At 38.4% G+C, this 16,277-nt stretch overlaps 1 protein-coding gene across 4 annotated transcripts in view; it reads left to right on the top strand.

Annotated features, from left to right (window-relative positions):
• WDPCP (WD repeat containing planar cell polarity effector) overlaps window positions 1-16,277 on the top strand; it is a 148,745-nt gene that overhangs the window by 35,490 nt on the left and 96,978 nt on the right. For all 4 annotated transcript variants that reach the window (XM_027694899.1, XM_027694898.1, XM_027694901.1 and 1 more), the window contains exons 3-7: window positions 8,871-8,955; window positions 10,627-10,671; window positions 11,502-11,552; window positions 14,006-14,076; window positions 14,328-14,387. In XM_027694899.1, the coding sequence (XP_027550700.1) occupies window positions 8,895-8,955; window positions 10,627-10,671; window positions 11,502-11,552; window positions 14,006-14,076; window positions 14,328-14,387 (288 nt within the window). In that variant the 5' untranslated portion in view covers window positions 8,871-8,894. The remainder of the gene's footprint in view (window positions 1-8,870; window positions 8,956-10,626; window positions 10,672-11,501; window positions 11,553-14,005; window positions 14,077-14,327; window positions 14,388-16,277) is intronic.

Here is a 16,277-nt window from a genome sequence, read left to right as displayed (position 1 = left end):
TGAGTATGGCTTAAAATTGAAAAAATATTAGTCCTTTTCATAGAAACTTGTTTGAAGATCATAAAGGAGTACAAAAGAAGAAAAGCTTTTTGTTTGTGTTTGCAATCAAATCTTTCTTAAAAGGAAGTCTGACACACAGCCATTGTAGTTTTTTTACTATTACATTGAAAAAACCAAGATACAAGTCTCACTGGATTAACTAGAATTCAAGTATAGCTGAAAAAAAAATTAAAAATAAATGCTCTCAAACCAGAATCTCAATGAGCCTTGCAAAAGGCTATTCAAAGGTGATTTTCAAGTATTAGTGAAGCTTAATTTGTTGCTTGCCTAATTTATTGCCTGCATCTGAACAAATTAGGTCAACGTAAAATAGCTACTGAAAATTTTTTAAATAATAGAACATTCTAGGAAAGAATGCAAAAAATACATTTAAAGATATTGTAGATCTAAAAATAATCTGTTTGTTCTAATAAGTTTATTCAACTTATACCATATACTCAGAAATATATTTCTGTTTTTAAAAGCAGCTTGCAAATTTGCAAGATTTTTAAATTAACTCAATGTGTTTATGAACATTCTTTTGAAAATTCTTTAAACACACACTCAGTGAACATGAAGTGTATGAAATGTTAAAGGTAAGAGCTGTACAGTTCAGTGAGAAACTTGTTGGTACAGCACATAAACAAATAGAAAACTAAATAGATGTTCATACTGTATTTTTAGTGCTGCTCTTTAAATTAAGTGACATCCATACAGATCTGGTTAGTTGTGTGATAGATAAATCTGAAGCACTGCATAAAAGTATAGAAGAATCTGATTTGTTTAGGTGCAAGTATAGTTAAAATTCAGATTGAATTGTGGCTAACCCATTCCTTTGGACTTAACTGTTGTTCTGGTCACTGTTTATTTAATAGTAGCAGCCCATGCTGCAAGGCAGCTGATGAACTGAGATGCCTATCCATAGAGGCATAAATAGAAAGAAATAATTCAGATCTGCTGTCTGTAGTACTGCTGTAAACCCACTCATTTACACCATGAATTTCCAATGTGAACTGGTGTTCTGAGTTTAACCAACATAAACCTCCTTCCTTGCAAACAGGAGTCGCAACAATGGTAGGGCAGCAGAACAAGGACTTTTCCTGTGCTTGGATTATTTGCAGGTCCTTCCACCTCCTTTCTGCTTAGCTTGAAAAAAGAGAGATTTTGTTTCCTTCTCCTTTGGCTGACAGTAAGAAATAACTGTTACGACCTTAATTTTATGACCTACTGACCTTTAGTATTGAAAAATTGGTTTATTTACAACAGAAATCACTATCTAAAAGAATGTCGAAGAAGAGCTTGACATTTACTACTTCTGTAATTGCCTTATGTCATGTGTCAGTACTGGATATCTATAGTTTGGATCACTTATCTGCTATCTGGTTTATATAAAGGCCTTCAGGGTCTTTATCAAAATGTGTATATGAACTTTTCACTCTGTGAAGTAAAAATGCAGGTCAATTATATCTATTTTCTGTGACCTTCTTAACTTTTCACACCCACTCTGTCTGAGAGTTGTTATAGATTGTAATACTTGCCTGCAGTATCAATTGGAGAATGGTTCCTAGCCTCATCAGTGTTGTCAGAGGTGTGGCTGGTACATAAACTTAAGTGTCTTCTTGGCAAATGGCATTACCTCCCTGAAATTAATTCTGCTTAAACGTTGTTAATCTTATTATCTGTTCAGTTAATCAATAGCTGTCTTTCGAAACACCAATAACGTTTATTGGAAGTGTGTTTCTGAAGGTAAGAACAACGGTAGTGTGGCAGGAGAGAATTCAGTTTCTGATCCTGTCATCACCTACTTGGGTGACAACTCGGCAAAAACTGTGCCTTCAGTTTTGACACATGAACAAGCAATTTGGTGGCAAGAAGTTACCCCCAAATAAATTTTCTGTAGTACTTCTACACATGTCCTTGAACTTCAGCACACTCTATCTAGTAGACAGAGTTTTTAGTTCAGAGCTCAGAGGATGAACTGGACAGCTGTCTCATCCAACAATTCCCATTCTGAATAATGGCCCTTGTGGCTTTTTTGCCAATTAATTATGCAAGAAATAATCTTATGGAGATAAAATGTTTGTTCTGTTTTACAGCATTTACAGATTTTCAATGTTCTTACTATGTGACAAATAGTCTTAATGTTCTTAAGGAGTTATATGTATATTTCATTAGTAAATATGTAAATAGCTTAAAGTATGAAAACTCAGTAAGCACAATTGTCATTGCAAAAAAAAGAGGATTTTTTGCAGACCCACGAAACAATAAAACAAACCTCACAAAAAATAATTCAATGGAACATGATACAGCTTCACAGCATATGGGAATAAATTTACAATGTATAATTTTCATGCCAGAATTCTGAGTTATCAGATAATGTATTTCCTTTCCATGATTATTGTGCAAACCATACTTAGGCCTTTCTTACAACAGAGGTTTCACTGTGTATTTCGATACAGTTCTTGTGTGTTGTTCACCCATCTACAAAATGGTTTTCCTATTTAGATTGGGGAAGTTGGAATAATTAAAAGAATTTGCTTCATTCATGTGTTTGGCAAAAATATTCTGAGTCATCAAATTCTGAAGAAAGTAGTAAGAGTAAATATTTGCCTAGAGGTTCAGATTTATTATAATTGATCAACTTTTTACTTGTGTTAGTTGGAAATACACCAATATTATAGTATGAATTATTATGCACTGAATAGATTTATAGAAGCACTCCTGTATTTCTATTTCTTAAAGTCAGAGGTTGATCTTAGTGACAGGGGATCTGATTTTCATTTATACTACAAAATCTACACTTCTTTTCTCAGTGGAAAAGGGATTTAAAGGAGAAATAAATGAATATAAGAATAAAGCTCACTATGCTACTAAAGATAGCCAAGATCTCAGGTGGGGAGTTTCAGTCCCAGTAGTTGTGAGGAGGGGCTGGCCTAGGCTCAGAAAGTAATAGCTGCAGGTGAAAAGGAGTCTGAGTTCAACAAGCTTCTAAGAAAAGGGAGGAAAAAGAAGATGAGCCCAAGCCTGCTTATAAAGGGGAAGGTGCCAAACTACAGTGGTGATCTGGAAGCAGAGGCACTGGGGAGCCAACACAGTGGAAAGAATGGGGACTACCAAAGCCAACTTTGCAGTTGCCATTACAGAAGAATTAATAACCCGTTTGATTCAAATTTGATCGGGTCAGTCTTTTGCTTTATGTAGCCACAGCATTTTTGATCTGATCTTGAATGACAGAATAGAATTCACCGTTGTGCTTAACCACAGTCTCACTGTAAATGAGACCCCGAGCTGGGTGCTGTTTGTAAAGCACTGAAGAGCTTCTGTTGATCTCAGACTTTGCCACTGCGAAGTGAAAAATGAAGATTAGAACTTCTACTTATCAGAAAATAAGGTTACTTTTTATTTTAATAAAAGCAGTCTGGATTCTGCACCTGGTACGGGGCAACCCTGGATGTACATACAAACTGGGTAACTGCTGGAGAACAGCACTGCAAAAAGGGACCAGGAGGTCCTGGTCGATGGCAAGTTGAATATGAGTCAACCGTGCCCTGGCAGCCAGGAGGGCCAACCATGTCTGGGGGGCATCAGGCAAAGCATCACCAGCTGGTCAAGGGAGGTGATTGTCCCACTCTGCTCTGCACTGGGATGGCCTCACCTGTCCAAAGGAGGGCCTCAAGGATGGGGAAGGGCCTAGAGAGGAAGCCTTATGAGGAGCATCTGAGGTCACTTGGTCTGTTCAGCCTGGAGAAGAAGAGACTGAGGGGAGACCTCATTGCAGTTACGACTTCATCGCAAGGGGAAGATGAGGGGCAGGCACTGATCTCTTCTCTGTGGTGACCAGTGACAGGATCCGAGGGAATGGCCTGAAGTTGTGTCAGGGAAAGTTTGGGTTGGATATTAGGAAAAGGTTTTTCACCCAGAGGTTGGTTGGGCAGTGGAACAGGCTCCCAAAAGCAATGGTCACATCACCAAGCCTGTCTGAGTTCAAGGAGTGTTTAGACAATACTCTCAGGCAAATAATATGATTCTTGGGAATGGTCCTGTGCAGGGCCAGAAGTTGGACTTCAGTGATTCTTGTGGGTCCCTTTCAACTCAGGATATTTTATGACTGTGTGATTTTATGGAATAGGAGAACACAAAAGGATGCTCTGTGACAATTCTTATAAAATAATTCCTGGTATTGTATTATTTGCCAAGAAATTCTGATACCACGTGAGTAGTGAAAATTGTTTCTGCAGCATTTTTTTTTATTTGAGCCTTTTGTCCTGTAACATCTGCCCAAATCCACATCTGAAGCACCTTTACTAGTATATGTACACTTGCCATTGCAGCAACTCTGTAACTTTGCCATGGCGTAGAGGGACCTGCTTTCTGACTGGCTTTGTATTTCATCTTGTTTCCACGCCTTAGGAGTGTATCCCAAACTACAGCAATATTTTGGTGGAGATTCCCCTTATTTATTGCTCTTTCACTGGGAACATTGTGTTTCTGGGAGCACGCTGGCCCACCTTCAGTGGAATAGATCATCAAATGCTGCCCTGTAGCCTGCAGTTTACCCTTAGAGGGGCATTTCAGATGGTATTGTCACACCAAGCCGTGCTTCTGGCTCATGAACTACAAAATTCAGATGGTCTGTTGTAGTCAGTATCTCCTTTTCTCTAGCTCTAGATTGCTCCTAATATGTTTTCAGAGGTCATGTTCTTGTGATGCACTCACCTCAGGAACTGAGCGTTGCCTTTCACAAGCACCCCACTCTCCCAGGTAACTGGAAAGAGAAGAAATGCAGGATCACTACCCCAAATCACTCAGGCAGTGCACAGTTTATAATTGTTTGTCATGACAGCATCTCTATTGGAGGTGTCAAAGAGGACCCTTGATATCAATTTTGGCATTTGTTGAGGTTTCAAAGGGGCCAGGCAGTTATTTTCTGGATGATTTACTAAACTGAAGATTTTTTCTTAAACAAAACAATCAACACAGACACTGGCACAGGCTGACCATTGCAAAACATCTCCATTTGTCAGTAAGCTTTTGCAACCACTAAAATATCCCTGTTGTTTGTGATATTGTGAAAGCAGACAGTCAGTATTGTGTGAGCCAGAAAAAGAACAGCTGGTAAATTCAATTCCAGTTTTACCTTAACAGTAGAGTTATTTCATCCCATTTTTTTCCTGATTCTAATCAGTTTTAAAGAGGGAAGGATGGAGTCCTTAAAGCTCAATGAGAGGAATTTTTATGTTTTCCTACCTACCTCTTGGCAATAGCAGGGCCCAGCTCATGGAGTTGAAGGAACATTGTAAATTCTGAGAGGCACTTTTCAAATACAGAAAGGTCACTTTGTAGTCATCATCCTCATCCCCATTGTGCTGGAATATAATGATGTGGGAAATGGTGAGATGTAGTTGCATAACTCTGAAAGTTAGCATGTTTTCCTTCAAAAGGAACAAGAAAGAATAATTCCTCTGAAAAAAATATTCAGACTTTACAATGCCATATTTTGTTAAAGAAGCAAATTTTCTCTCTTTTTTTTTCCCCTGTAGAGTATAACTAATCAGAAGGTATTTGAGATTAGAATTTGTTAGACTGGAGCAGTATTTTTGGGCAGATGTCCATTCTCACTGGCACAACAGTAACAAGCATTCCAATAATTAGCTGATTAGTGAGCATTCAGAGTCCAAGGAAAGGGAGCAGAAAAAAGCTAAACTTGAGATTATAATAATTGACAAAATCTCCCTTTTTAGGTACATTGAGAATTTTGCTTTGTCAGTGTGGAACTGAAGGGCTGTTCTTAGAAGTCTTTGGGTTTTGACATTTTCTTACAAACTTTTTTTTTTTCACATTTTTGAGGACAAATTTTTGAAAAGTATGCATCTTGGACACTGGGTATTTAGTGCTCACTTGAAAACTTACTTCTGTTTTTTTGACAAGTTCCCTCCATGTGTCTGACAGTGAAAAAAATAAAGACTCAAAAGTCATCTCTGATCTGTCAGTTTGGAAGGCACACAGCAGTATCATGGGAAGGCTTGGGAGGACACAACTGTAAATGCCCATGCAGCCTGCATACAAGAGCTTTGGAATAATCCAGGGAATTTATGTTAGATTATCTGTCATGCCAAAGTCTTCTAGTCTTAGCTTGTGCAGTAAGATTTTAGTAGGGGAGGTCTACAGGGGTGGCTTCTGCGTGAAGCTGCTGGAAGCTTCCCCCATGTCCAACAGAGCCAATGTCAGCCGGCTCCAGGACAGACCCACCGCTGGCCAAGGCTGAGCCCATCAGTGATGTTAGTAACACCTCTGGGATAACGTATTTAAGAAGAGGGAAAAGTTACAGTGCAAGAGCAAATTGCGGCCAGAGAGAGGAGCGAGAATATATGCGAGGAATAACCTTGTGGACACCAAGGGCAGGGAAGAAGGAGGGAGAGGAGGTGGTCCAGGCGCTGAGCTATCCCTACAGCCTCTGGTGCAGACCATGATGAGGCAGCTGGGTCCCTACAGCCCATGGAGGTCCATGGAGGGGCAGAGATCCACCTGCAGCCCGTGAAGGACCCCACACCTGAGCAGGGAGATGCCTTAAGGAGGCTGTGGCCCAATAGAAGGTCCATGCTGGAACAGGCTCCTGGCAGGATCTGTAGACCCCTGGAGAGAGCAGCCCATACCGAAGCAGGTTTGCTGGCAGGACTTGTGACCTTACACTAGAGCAGCCTATTCCTTATGGGGGAATAGGAATATTCCCATGAGGGGCACACTGTAGCAGTCTGTTCCTGAAGGACTGCACACCGTGCAAGGGACCCACGTGGGAGCAGGGGAGGAGTATGAAGAGTCCTCCCCTCAAGGAGGAAGGGGTGGCAGAGGCAAAGTGTGATGAAGTGACTGCAGCCCCCATTAACTGGGGGGAACAGGTACAGAAATCAAGAGTAAAGTTGAGCCCAGGAAGAAGAGAGAGGTGGGTAGAAGATGTTCTTAAGATATGATTTTATTTCTCATTATCTTGCTCTGTTTTGTTTGGTAATAAATTAAACTGATTTCTTCAAGTCTAGTCTGTTTTGCCCATGTCAGTCAGTGATCTCTCCCCATCCTTTTCTTTACCCACAGGCCTTTCATTATATTTTGTCTCCCCTGTCCCCCTCAGCAGGGGAGTGAGAGCAGCTTTGGTGGGCACATGATGTCCAGTCAGGGTCACCCCACCACACCTTGCTTCTGGGCAATGTGCCTTCTCTCCAGCTGAACAGATCATCTGCCACTCAGAGGTGTGTGAGGGTTTTTTAAGTCAAGCCATGATAGAATTTTGAGAAGGTCACTCAATTCGATGACTTCCTATTAGTGAGAGATTCTAATCTAGGATCTATGGGCCCTGGGGAATGCAAGTTTTGTTTCACTTGCTAAAGTAAGTAAGGAAAAAAATGAGAAAATAGATAAAATTATAATGTACAGTCTTCTTTTACTTTAGTCCATATGGAAAAAGATGGGCTGCTGTCATCCATATTTATACTAAAAGTGGTTCCCATGTTCAACAGACCACCATGCTACTAATCTCCTTGCATTTTTTTTCCAAACCTCATTCTCACCCAAGATGAAGGTATATTTACTAGATCTGTGTTGTGAGCTTTCTTTTTTTTTTTTTTTGATAGAACCATTGGATTTAGTAAGTCAGCAAGACTTTTTGTACATTTGGGGATCAGTGGAAAGAAAATGCTATTTCCACTTGGTGCTATTTCAGTGGATTAGGCAGTACTTCAAAACATACACATTAGCTTGAGTGATAATACCTCAAGGTCTCCCAGCTCTGCTGGGACCATGGTGGCTTCCTTGATGCCACCTGAGATTCTTGCACATATTTTTCATCATGGCACTCTTGACGCAAAGGTCTGGTACTCTATGTGATAGAAATTCTGCAATCATCTCGTCATTGATTCACTATCTAAATGGCACTCACGGAAAGCAAATTAAGAGTCTACTTCAAAAAAGAAAAAAGTTCAAGTATAGTACCACATTAACAGTGGTCCTACAGTTGTGTAAACACCACTACTGAGTCCAGCTTTCAGGGGATCCTTGGGTTTAGAGAAAGTAGTGAAAGTTATTCGTCTGGTGACCCACTGCACAAAATCACTCAGGAAAGTCTACTTGGTACTGTGTCTTGGAATATTCCCAATTCTCCTTTGAAACACAAACACCCTCTGCTGGGAATATGCAGATGGATTGTTTAAAAAAACATAGCAAACATTTAATAAGTAGCCAGCGTACATAATATTTCAACTCATATTCTATATACTTAGCATCTGTTGTTTTATCAGTTCTAATTGATTTATTCTAAGTGCTTTTCTTTTATTTAGGAAGACATCATTTGTTGGTTTTGGCACTATAACTAATATTTGCAGATGTTGTGCTCAAAGCTGTTTCTTGACTGTATTGACACTTCCCTATGTACAGCATTTAAAAAATTTGGCCTGAAAGTCAAATTTTCCTATCTAAACCGGATATTTAAAGAGTGGTTTCACTTTTGCATATGTCAAGGTAATAACCATACAGTAAAAATAGATTATAATGTGTATATGAGAAGCACCAAGCACAAAATTATTTACTTTAGTAAGAGCAGCTCATTTATAGAAATGTTGATCTGTGTCTGTGTATGATGTGTATATAGACATATTCTATTTCTTATCCTATTCTTTCCCATGCATTATTCTTTTTATTGTGGTCAAAAGCTACAGCTTACATACAACAAAATATCGTCAGTGCTAAGTTCTTCTAGCACTTAGTTTCCAAAACACCTGCAGTTTCACTGGTAGTAGAGAGTAATAAATTGGCTCATGAGGTTTCTCTCCTTCTTTTCCCAGTGCTAAGGCTCCATATGTCACCAGATGTCCTTCTTCCTGACTGAGATGTTTCTGTGGTCTTTGAAGACCAACTTACGTATTAGAGGTGAGCTCTTACCTGTTACTAAAACAAAACATCAAAGCTTGTTGATGAATATTAAACTAATGTAAAATTCTGACTACTCAAATGAAATGGGTTTTTATACTTAAGGGAAAGAAAATTAGGCAGCAATATGGTGTTTGAACTTCTTTGCTTATCTTGCCACAGAACTGGAGCATCCTTTCAAGAAAAAAGTGTTAAGATTATATTTAATTGAATGCCTTTCTCTTCTCAGGAAACCATAGTCTACTTGATTGTAAGCTTCAGTGTAATTTTGGGTGAATGATCTATAGTCAAGTGATCTGCAGAGGCATTGTGATTTGTACTTAATGGGAAAATAAGAAAATACTGCATGTTCTGGGTGTTTTACATAATTACTTGAAATTTTATACTTACAAGGACATATTTATCTTATTAATTGATTGTTCCAGGAGACACATGACTAATTACTAGCCATGTAGAAATTACCTTCGTTCGTCTTGCCTTGCTATTGCTAAAATATAATACTGAAAAAAACCCACTGGTTTATAAGTGGACCACATCAAAATATTATTTATGACACATCATGCCAATTGTAGTGTACAATACTTTTGCTGAAATATTATTCTGAATAATCAGTGGATATTCAGTTGAACGCTATTATTCAAATATTGACTCAATATGCCTTTGACATCCCGTCTTTGTGTGAGAGCTGTTCTGTAACAACAAATAACGTCAAAAAGTCAAAAGCTGTATTTCATAGAAGTCTGATGGTTTAAATAAATCACAGTTGTGATTTATTGTAGTTAAAAGAGTGTGTTGCTGTGCCTATTTTCCACTTTTGACCTTCTTGCTTCCATTTATTCGTTGCCTAGAGACCTCGTTCAAAAATTCTGAGGCAGAAGGGAGGACTGCTGTCCTGGCTTAAAACCTGCCTGCCATTTCAGTGCCTTCCTACCTTCTTCTTCCATGTACGGAATTTCTCCCCGTGGTATACCCCTGTCTGAGTTTAGAAGGAGATGGATGCAGTGACAAGCTAATTATTTAAAAAAGATGCAATGTAACACTGTCCTTTAGGTCTACTCAGTGCATCTTGCCTTGGCACATGCAACTATTTACCTGTCAGCCGCATCAGGAAGTGACTGGTGTGGTTGCAGTCCCAATGTAGCTGAAACATCCAAATTTCTTTGCCATGGGAACCAGGTAGACGATATTACCTATAGATTAAGAATATTGGATCCTTTGAAAGAGCAGCTTTATGAGTTCATCAATCTTAAAAAATACCATTGTCTTCAACTCAACTGTGTCAGTCATTAGAAAACATTTTAAGTTATGCTAAGCTACACTTTTCACTGTGATCCTTACCTTTCCTTGTGAAAGAACACAAAATATGCTGATTAGGAAGGTGGTAAAAATACTTTTGCATGTTGGCAGCTGGAAGAGAATCAAAGCGTATGTGAGGGAAATGACAGCTCCAAATAAATTTGTCACATCCTTTTCCATGCCTTGCCTGCTGGTTCTTGGAAGTCCTAATGGTATTCAGGCTGTATGCTGGGTTTTTTTTCTCTGTTGCTTGTATTTTAACACCTAACACTGTTTCAGCTGGCAAAAATTGAGATGCTGAACTTTGCTTGCTAAGTTGTGTTCTGTTTCTAGTGTCACATCCATAATGAAATATATTAACATTTATTTGTGTAGATGAAGACATTGGGATCCACCAGTACTCTGACAAGAAAGAACCAGGTAAAATATAAATAACTGTAAGTGAAACCAAGCAAAACCTCAAAATGTTCAATGATTGACACCAAAAATGCAGCTTCGAATTTCTTGTTGGTATATGTCTCTTTATTTCTATGGAGTAAGGAAGCACAGGAAAAGATACTCTCTCCCAATTTATGTCAGAGTATTTGAAAACTTTTTAAACCAGAGAAGAAAAAAAAATTGAAAAATATTCACTTTATGCCACTAGAAACCTCAGTGGGAATTTATACTCTGAATTCTTCTGTTTTTTAAGATATTCTATGTTCTGTTCAGCCCAGCACATGCTGGGACCCCAGCAGAGGGCATCTCGAACTCGCCGCAGTGCCAGTCCGGCCTCAGCGCCCTGCCTGCTATCTGAAATGGCCATTTCAGAGAGAATGATCCATTTTCTTTATCTGATTAATCCTGTTAATCCTACAAGTTTCACCACGGGCCCAAAGGTCTGTTGGGCTGGAATTACCCCCTCTTTGGGTCCGGGGTGGCCCAGTCATCCTGTGGTCCACACTCTGCTGTCTGCGCGGCTCTGCCGACAGACAGACGGACTCAGCCCAGTCCTGGGCTCAGTTGCAGCTCCCTTCACTATCTGATGAGACTGGGGGGCTCAGTAACACCAGCCCACCTGCTGGGCTCTGTAAGCCTTTCTTTCACTGCGAATTTAAGGTATCTGCCTTACAAGGTGAAAACATCGGGGCTGTCTTAATTTTTTCTGTAAATTTCTGTGTTTTATCAAACTGTGTGAGTCCTCTAATATTAATATTTGCTGACAGCAGTTGTAAGGATTATCATTCATCTTTTCATCCTCTTTCCTTTAGCATCACAGATGAAGCACAGTTACTTAGAAGAGAAGCAAAAGGTAGCAGAATGTAAGGATATTTTCTGAGTTTCTTGTTACAATAAGGCCAAATTGTTAATTTGGATTGGTGATGTCCCTGACAAAGCATTAAAATAACCTCAGACTGCTTCTAATGTAACTTTCTGCACATGTCATCCAAGACAGATGGTCACAGAACTACACAGCACAAGACAATTGAAAATTTGTAATTATTCCTTCCTGGTATATTTGCAATCTGTTTTTTTTTCTGTCACTAAGCATGGTAGAGTGTATTGCTTCTCAAATCCAGTGTCAAAAAGAATCACAAAAATAATCCAGATTTTTCCTTTTGAAATTTTACTTAGCAGATGAGCAATAAACATTTTCCCAATCAGCTCTTGAATTGCAATACCAGCTGCCTTAAAACTGAAAGTTATAACTTAAGTACTTTCAGCCAAAATCAGATTCCAGATAAATAATCAGCTGCCTTCATAGAATGCTTTCAACTTTTAAACATTTACACTGTTCCTGCATTACCTGGCTCAAAGCAATTTCAGTTCATACTACTACACAGCAGCACTGTGGCAGTCAAAGATTTTTTGTATTTAGTACAATTTTTCTTTAGCTCAAGTTTTACAAGTCCTGCATAGTTACTATTGCTCAGAGCATTTGTTAATGATCAAACATTATTACATGACAACTCTGAAAAACCTAACTGATTTTTTTTAGACAACTTCACCAAGGAATATCTGTGCTGTTACCAGAATGAAAATTTCCACGGAATTGTGCACACATTTGAAGGCAAAATGTGTTCTGGAAGGATTAGTTCTTTGCAGCACCATTAGGTGTGTTTGGAGCAGGTTGAAGCCCTGCTGGGGATGGGTGTACAGGTTCATGCAGCCACGTGGTCGATCTACACCCACTGCAGAGGGTTGTGTGTCAGTAGGAATCAATACAGCTCTGTAAAGGTGGGCAGGTGAGGAAGAGTTGCACACAGGGAGGAGCATCATAGGTTTACATGCCTTGTGCTCAGTGTAGTGTTACCTTGCAGGCACTGCATGTCTGAAAGGAGAAGCAGGCCCGTTACATGCCAGCCCCGGCTGTTACGTGTTATACATGTGACAGGCAAAAGGAGCACAAGCTGCTGCACTTCATTGCTCTGAATACAGGGGTGCCCTTGGCACAAAGCCTGCGTGGCACATTTTGGAAAAAGGAGCACTGGGGAACTTTATTCACAGCTGTTGATTTGTACAGATAGTTTGGTATCTGCACAGGCAATTTCCCATTTTGCATATGTGGATAAATATTCCAGTATTTATGAAGGCAACCACTGAAAATGTGATCTTACATGCCTAATTAATATTATCATAACAGTTACACCAACACTGGCTTCAGTCCAATAAAACACAAAGAGAGGTTGTATGCTGGTGTCCTCTTTTGTTGATATATGAAATCCTTCATTTTTTCACTCTATAGCACTCCTATTGTAAGCTCCTTTTTGCAGGGAGGTTTAAGCATAACTGCTAAGTCATTCAGTCTGGAAGTTGGCATACAAACTGACAGCCTGGAGCTCAAAACTTTTCATCAGGTTTCCTTTAAATAGGAACAGATTTTAAACAATGTGTTCTAGTTTCTCATGGTTTTTATTGTACACTTATGAACAGAGAACTGCTCACTTTTAAATGAAGAAATTTCACAAGTTATTAGAACCTGATTCTCAGCCATGAAACAAGCCAATTACTGGCAACTCCAGAGGAAGCTTTGCCTCCTGGTTACTAGAATTAATGTATTAGGCCAGAATTTTCACAATAGTGTGCTGTACATTATTAAATTTGTTAAAGAACTTCAGCAGTCATGCAGTTTCTTCTTTGCTTGACTTGGCAGATTCTTCAGACCAAATTTTCAAAAGCAAATCCTATAAATAACTATACTCTATAAGTTATGGCATTCACAATTGCCTGGTTTTAATACTTCTATATATGCATATATTCTTGCATATATATTTTGCAAACATGTTAGTGCCTGCTTTTTGAAACTAGGCAATGAAATGTTAGTTCAGAAGAATAGAATCTGTTTAGGATTTTATAACTTAAATCTGAGTTAACATACTGAACAGGAGACACTTTTTCATTGCAAGCTGGGTAAGATCCTGAGAGCTTTATGCATAATTGCCATGTGGAAGTCATGGTCAGTGTGGATAGAATATGCCAACTGTTCCTATGACTGAGCCTTCCAAAAGGAGATCCTTTGACAATAGGAACCACAGCTATTTCCTTCCAATGATGGGTAAGTTTTACATTTAAAGTAACTCCTAGGAATCTTAGTTTTGTGTTTCCACAGAAGATGAAGCTCAACTTGAAGAACTTTTTAAATTATACATAAAAATGTTTGTGCACATTCCCACACATGCATACACACACACACATATATACATATATAGAGTCACCTATACATACACATTTGTCTACCTTCTGCCTTTTTTTTTTTTTGACTTTTATTTGGCAGCCCGAGATTATCCTTGGATCCTGAAAAGCAAGAGAGCAGACAAACTGCGAGATGCACTCAAGGAGGTGGAGGTACGTTTCAGAAGGTTTCAAGTACAGCAACATCTAATCTGGTTTTTAGACCTCTTTCAACAGCTTTAGTTTTCATAAAGATCCAACTCTCCCAGTGATGATAAATGTGCTTTTGTCTGGTGGGCTGTTCTAAAACAGCTGCATCTTTGTGTGGAATGCCTCATCTGTAAACTTGAAAAATCAGAAGTCTGTTAACTGATAGTGACAATGTGTGCTGCCAACTCCACTCTCTGTTTTCTGTTGCCCTCTAGGACTTAATGCAAAACACTCCATGTGTGCTGAGCAAATGGAAGAACAAACATACCTGTCAGGTATTGTGTTATGCAGTGTTCAGTCAGTGGTGCCAAAACAGCCATCCAGTGATGGAAGCAGTAGTGTTAAAATGTTAACTAACACCGAAAATCATTGGGCTTTTTTTTAATATATGGGCCCTTATTACCTAGATTGGGTTTATTTAAATTTCTACTCTGAAATACATGCCTGAAATAAAAATCTGGGGTTTATCAACACAAAAAAAATTACATTAAAGGGCCCTGATTGTGAGACATGATGAGGATGATTATTGCTGCTGTTGTTGTTGTTATTGTTATTATTACTCTTATTGTTTGGGGAAACTGAAAACATCCTGTACCTCAGAATAGCAGGCTGAGGGACCAGTTAAAATATATAGACAAGTCTGTGGAATATGACACATATAATCGGTGTTATATTATATTTTTATGTCTTCATTATTTTCATGTCTGTCACTATTATTTTATTCTTGTGTAATATGGGAGGGAAACTGTAACTCTAAACCAACTAGATCATTAATCAAGTTATGGAATAGGAGATATTGTGACATGTGGCACACATACGGCTATGTTCTTTGGCTGTATGAGTTCCACATATTGTGTACAAGAAAAAACTTTTCACATCCTCATTACAACAGAGCAGTAGGACAGGTAGGAGAGCTGAACATGACATGTGCTTTAGCTCCTTAATCATGTGCTTCTTCTGAAAAACATATGTAATGAATTTTATATGTTTATACAGCCTTCATGAGGAATTGCATCACATTTGAAACTGCTTGGCATGGGGAATACTTGTCAATATTACTGTTTCTAAAAAGAAATTTTATCTTCTAACTTTTATGCTTTTTCAGTTTCATAATTTTTTCTTGTAATTCAAATAGCTCCAAATGTGGGCCAACAGAATGAATATTAAATATCTGAACATTATACAGCTAAAATTCCAGGAATGTCTTTAGGAATAGCAAAATGTTTAAATATTTGATATGCCAAATGGTATGTAGTCTTTTCACCTCAATAATAAAAATATTATTGTCTAAGCTAAATTTGCCTAGCAGATCTTACCCCTAGTTAATGTCTATCATTCGTGTACAGATTACATGTATATATCTGTGAATGTTAATCTTCTAAAGCTTATTTAAATATTAATTGTATGCTAATTTAGAGGATTCATTTTTTCCTGTTATTATTGTTCTGATTAGGAAAGGAGTTTAGTTAAGAAATACTAAGTCAATTAGCTGTGAGTGTATTCATTTTCTTCCCATTTTACTGTCTCTTCATTTGCTTTCCCTGTCCATTCTTCCTTTATCATTTTCCTTCCCCTCCCATCTATCTGCATCCACCCTCATTCGTTACCAACACATAACTTGGAACAGTGAACTTCCTTCCAGAATGTGATCATTCTGCCTTCATCATATAACACCTTTGGTTGACTGTCAGTTCTGTATAAAACCCTTCTTTTTTTATTTTTTAACTTAGCATCCTCTAAGTAATTTCAGGCTTACATCAACATAAATGAGACAAATACAATTTTACTTATTTCTTGGACAAGATGGGAAAGAAAAGAGATGGGTGCTTTCATCTTAGTATATTAGGTCTAGCTCTATATTGGGTTGAATAATGTAAAGGAGTAGTTTAATTAGTTGAGTATTTTGGGGGTTTCTGTAGATGATTTTCATGGCCAGAGTATAAGTGATGGTATAGGTTATAACGTAACCAGAGTGAAAGTTATAGATAGAAATCACAGTCATTTCTCTGTCCTTAAATTCTCCTTTTGGTTTCTCAATTACAAAACAAAATATTTTTTTGCATAATAGTGGCTGATTATTGAAATCTCCAACAGGGCTTAGAATGTTTTGCCCAAACAATTGTGTTAGTCCACTTTCTGTCTTCCTGAAAATGAAAGACCTCCAA

This window comes from Neopelma chrysocephalum, unplaced genomic scaffold, assembly GCF_003984885.1.
Source record: "Neopelma chrysocephalum unplaced genomic scaffold, ASM398488v2 Primary Assembly neopelma1_99, whole genome shotgun sequence".
Lineage (NCBI taxonomy): Eukaryota > Metazoa > Chordata > Aves > Passeriformes > Pipridae > Neopelma > Neopelma chrysocephalum.
This window is presented reverse-complemented; position numbering and strand designations above follow the sequence as displayed.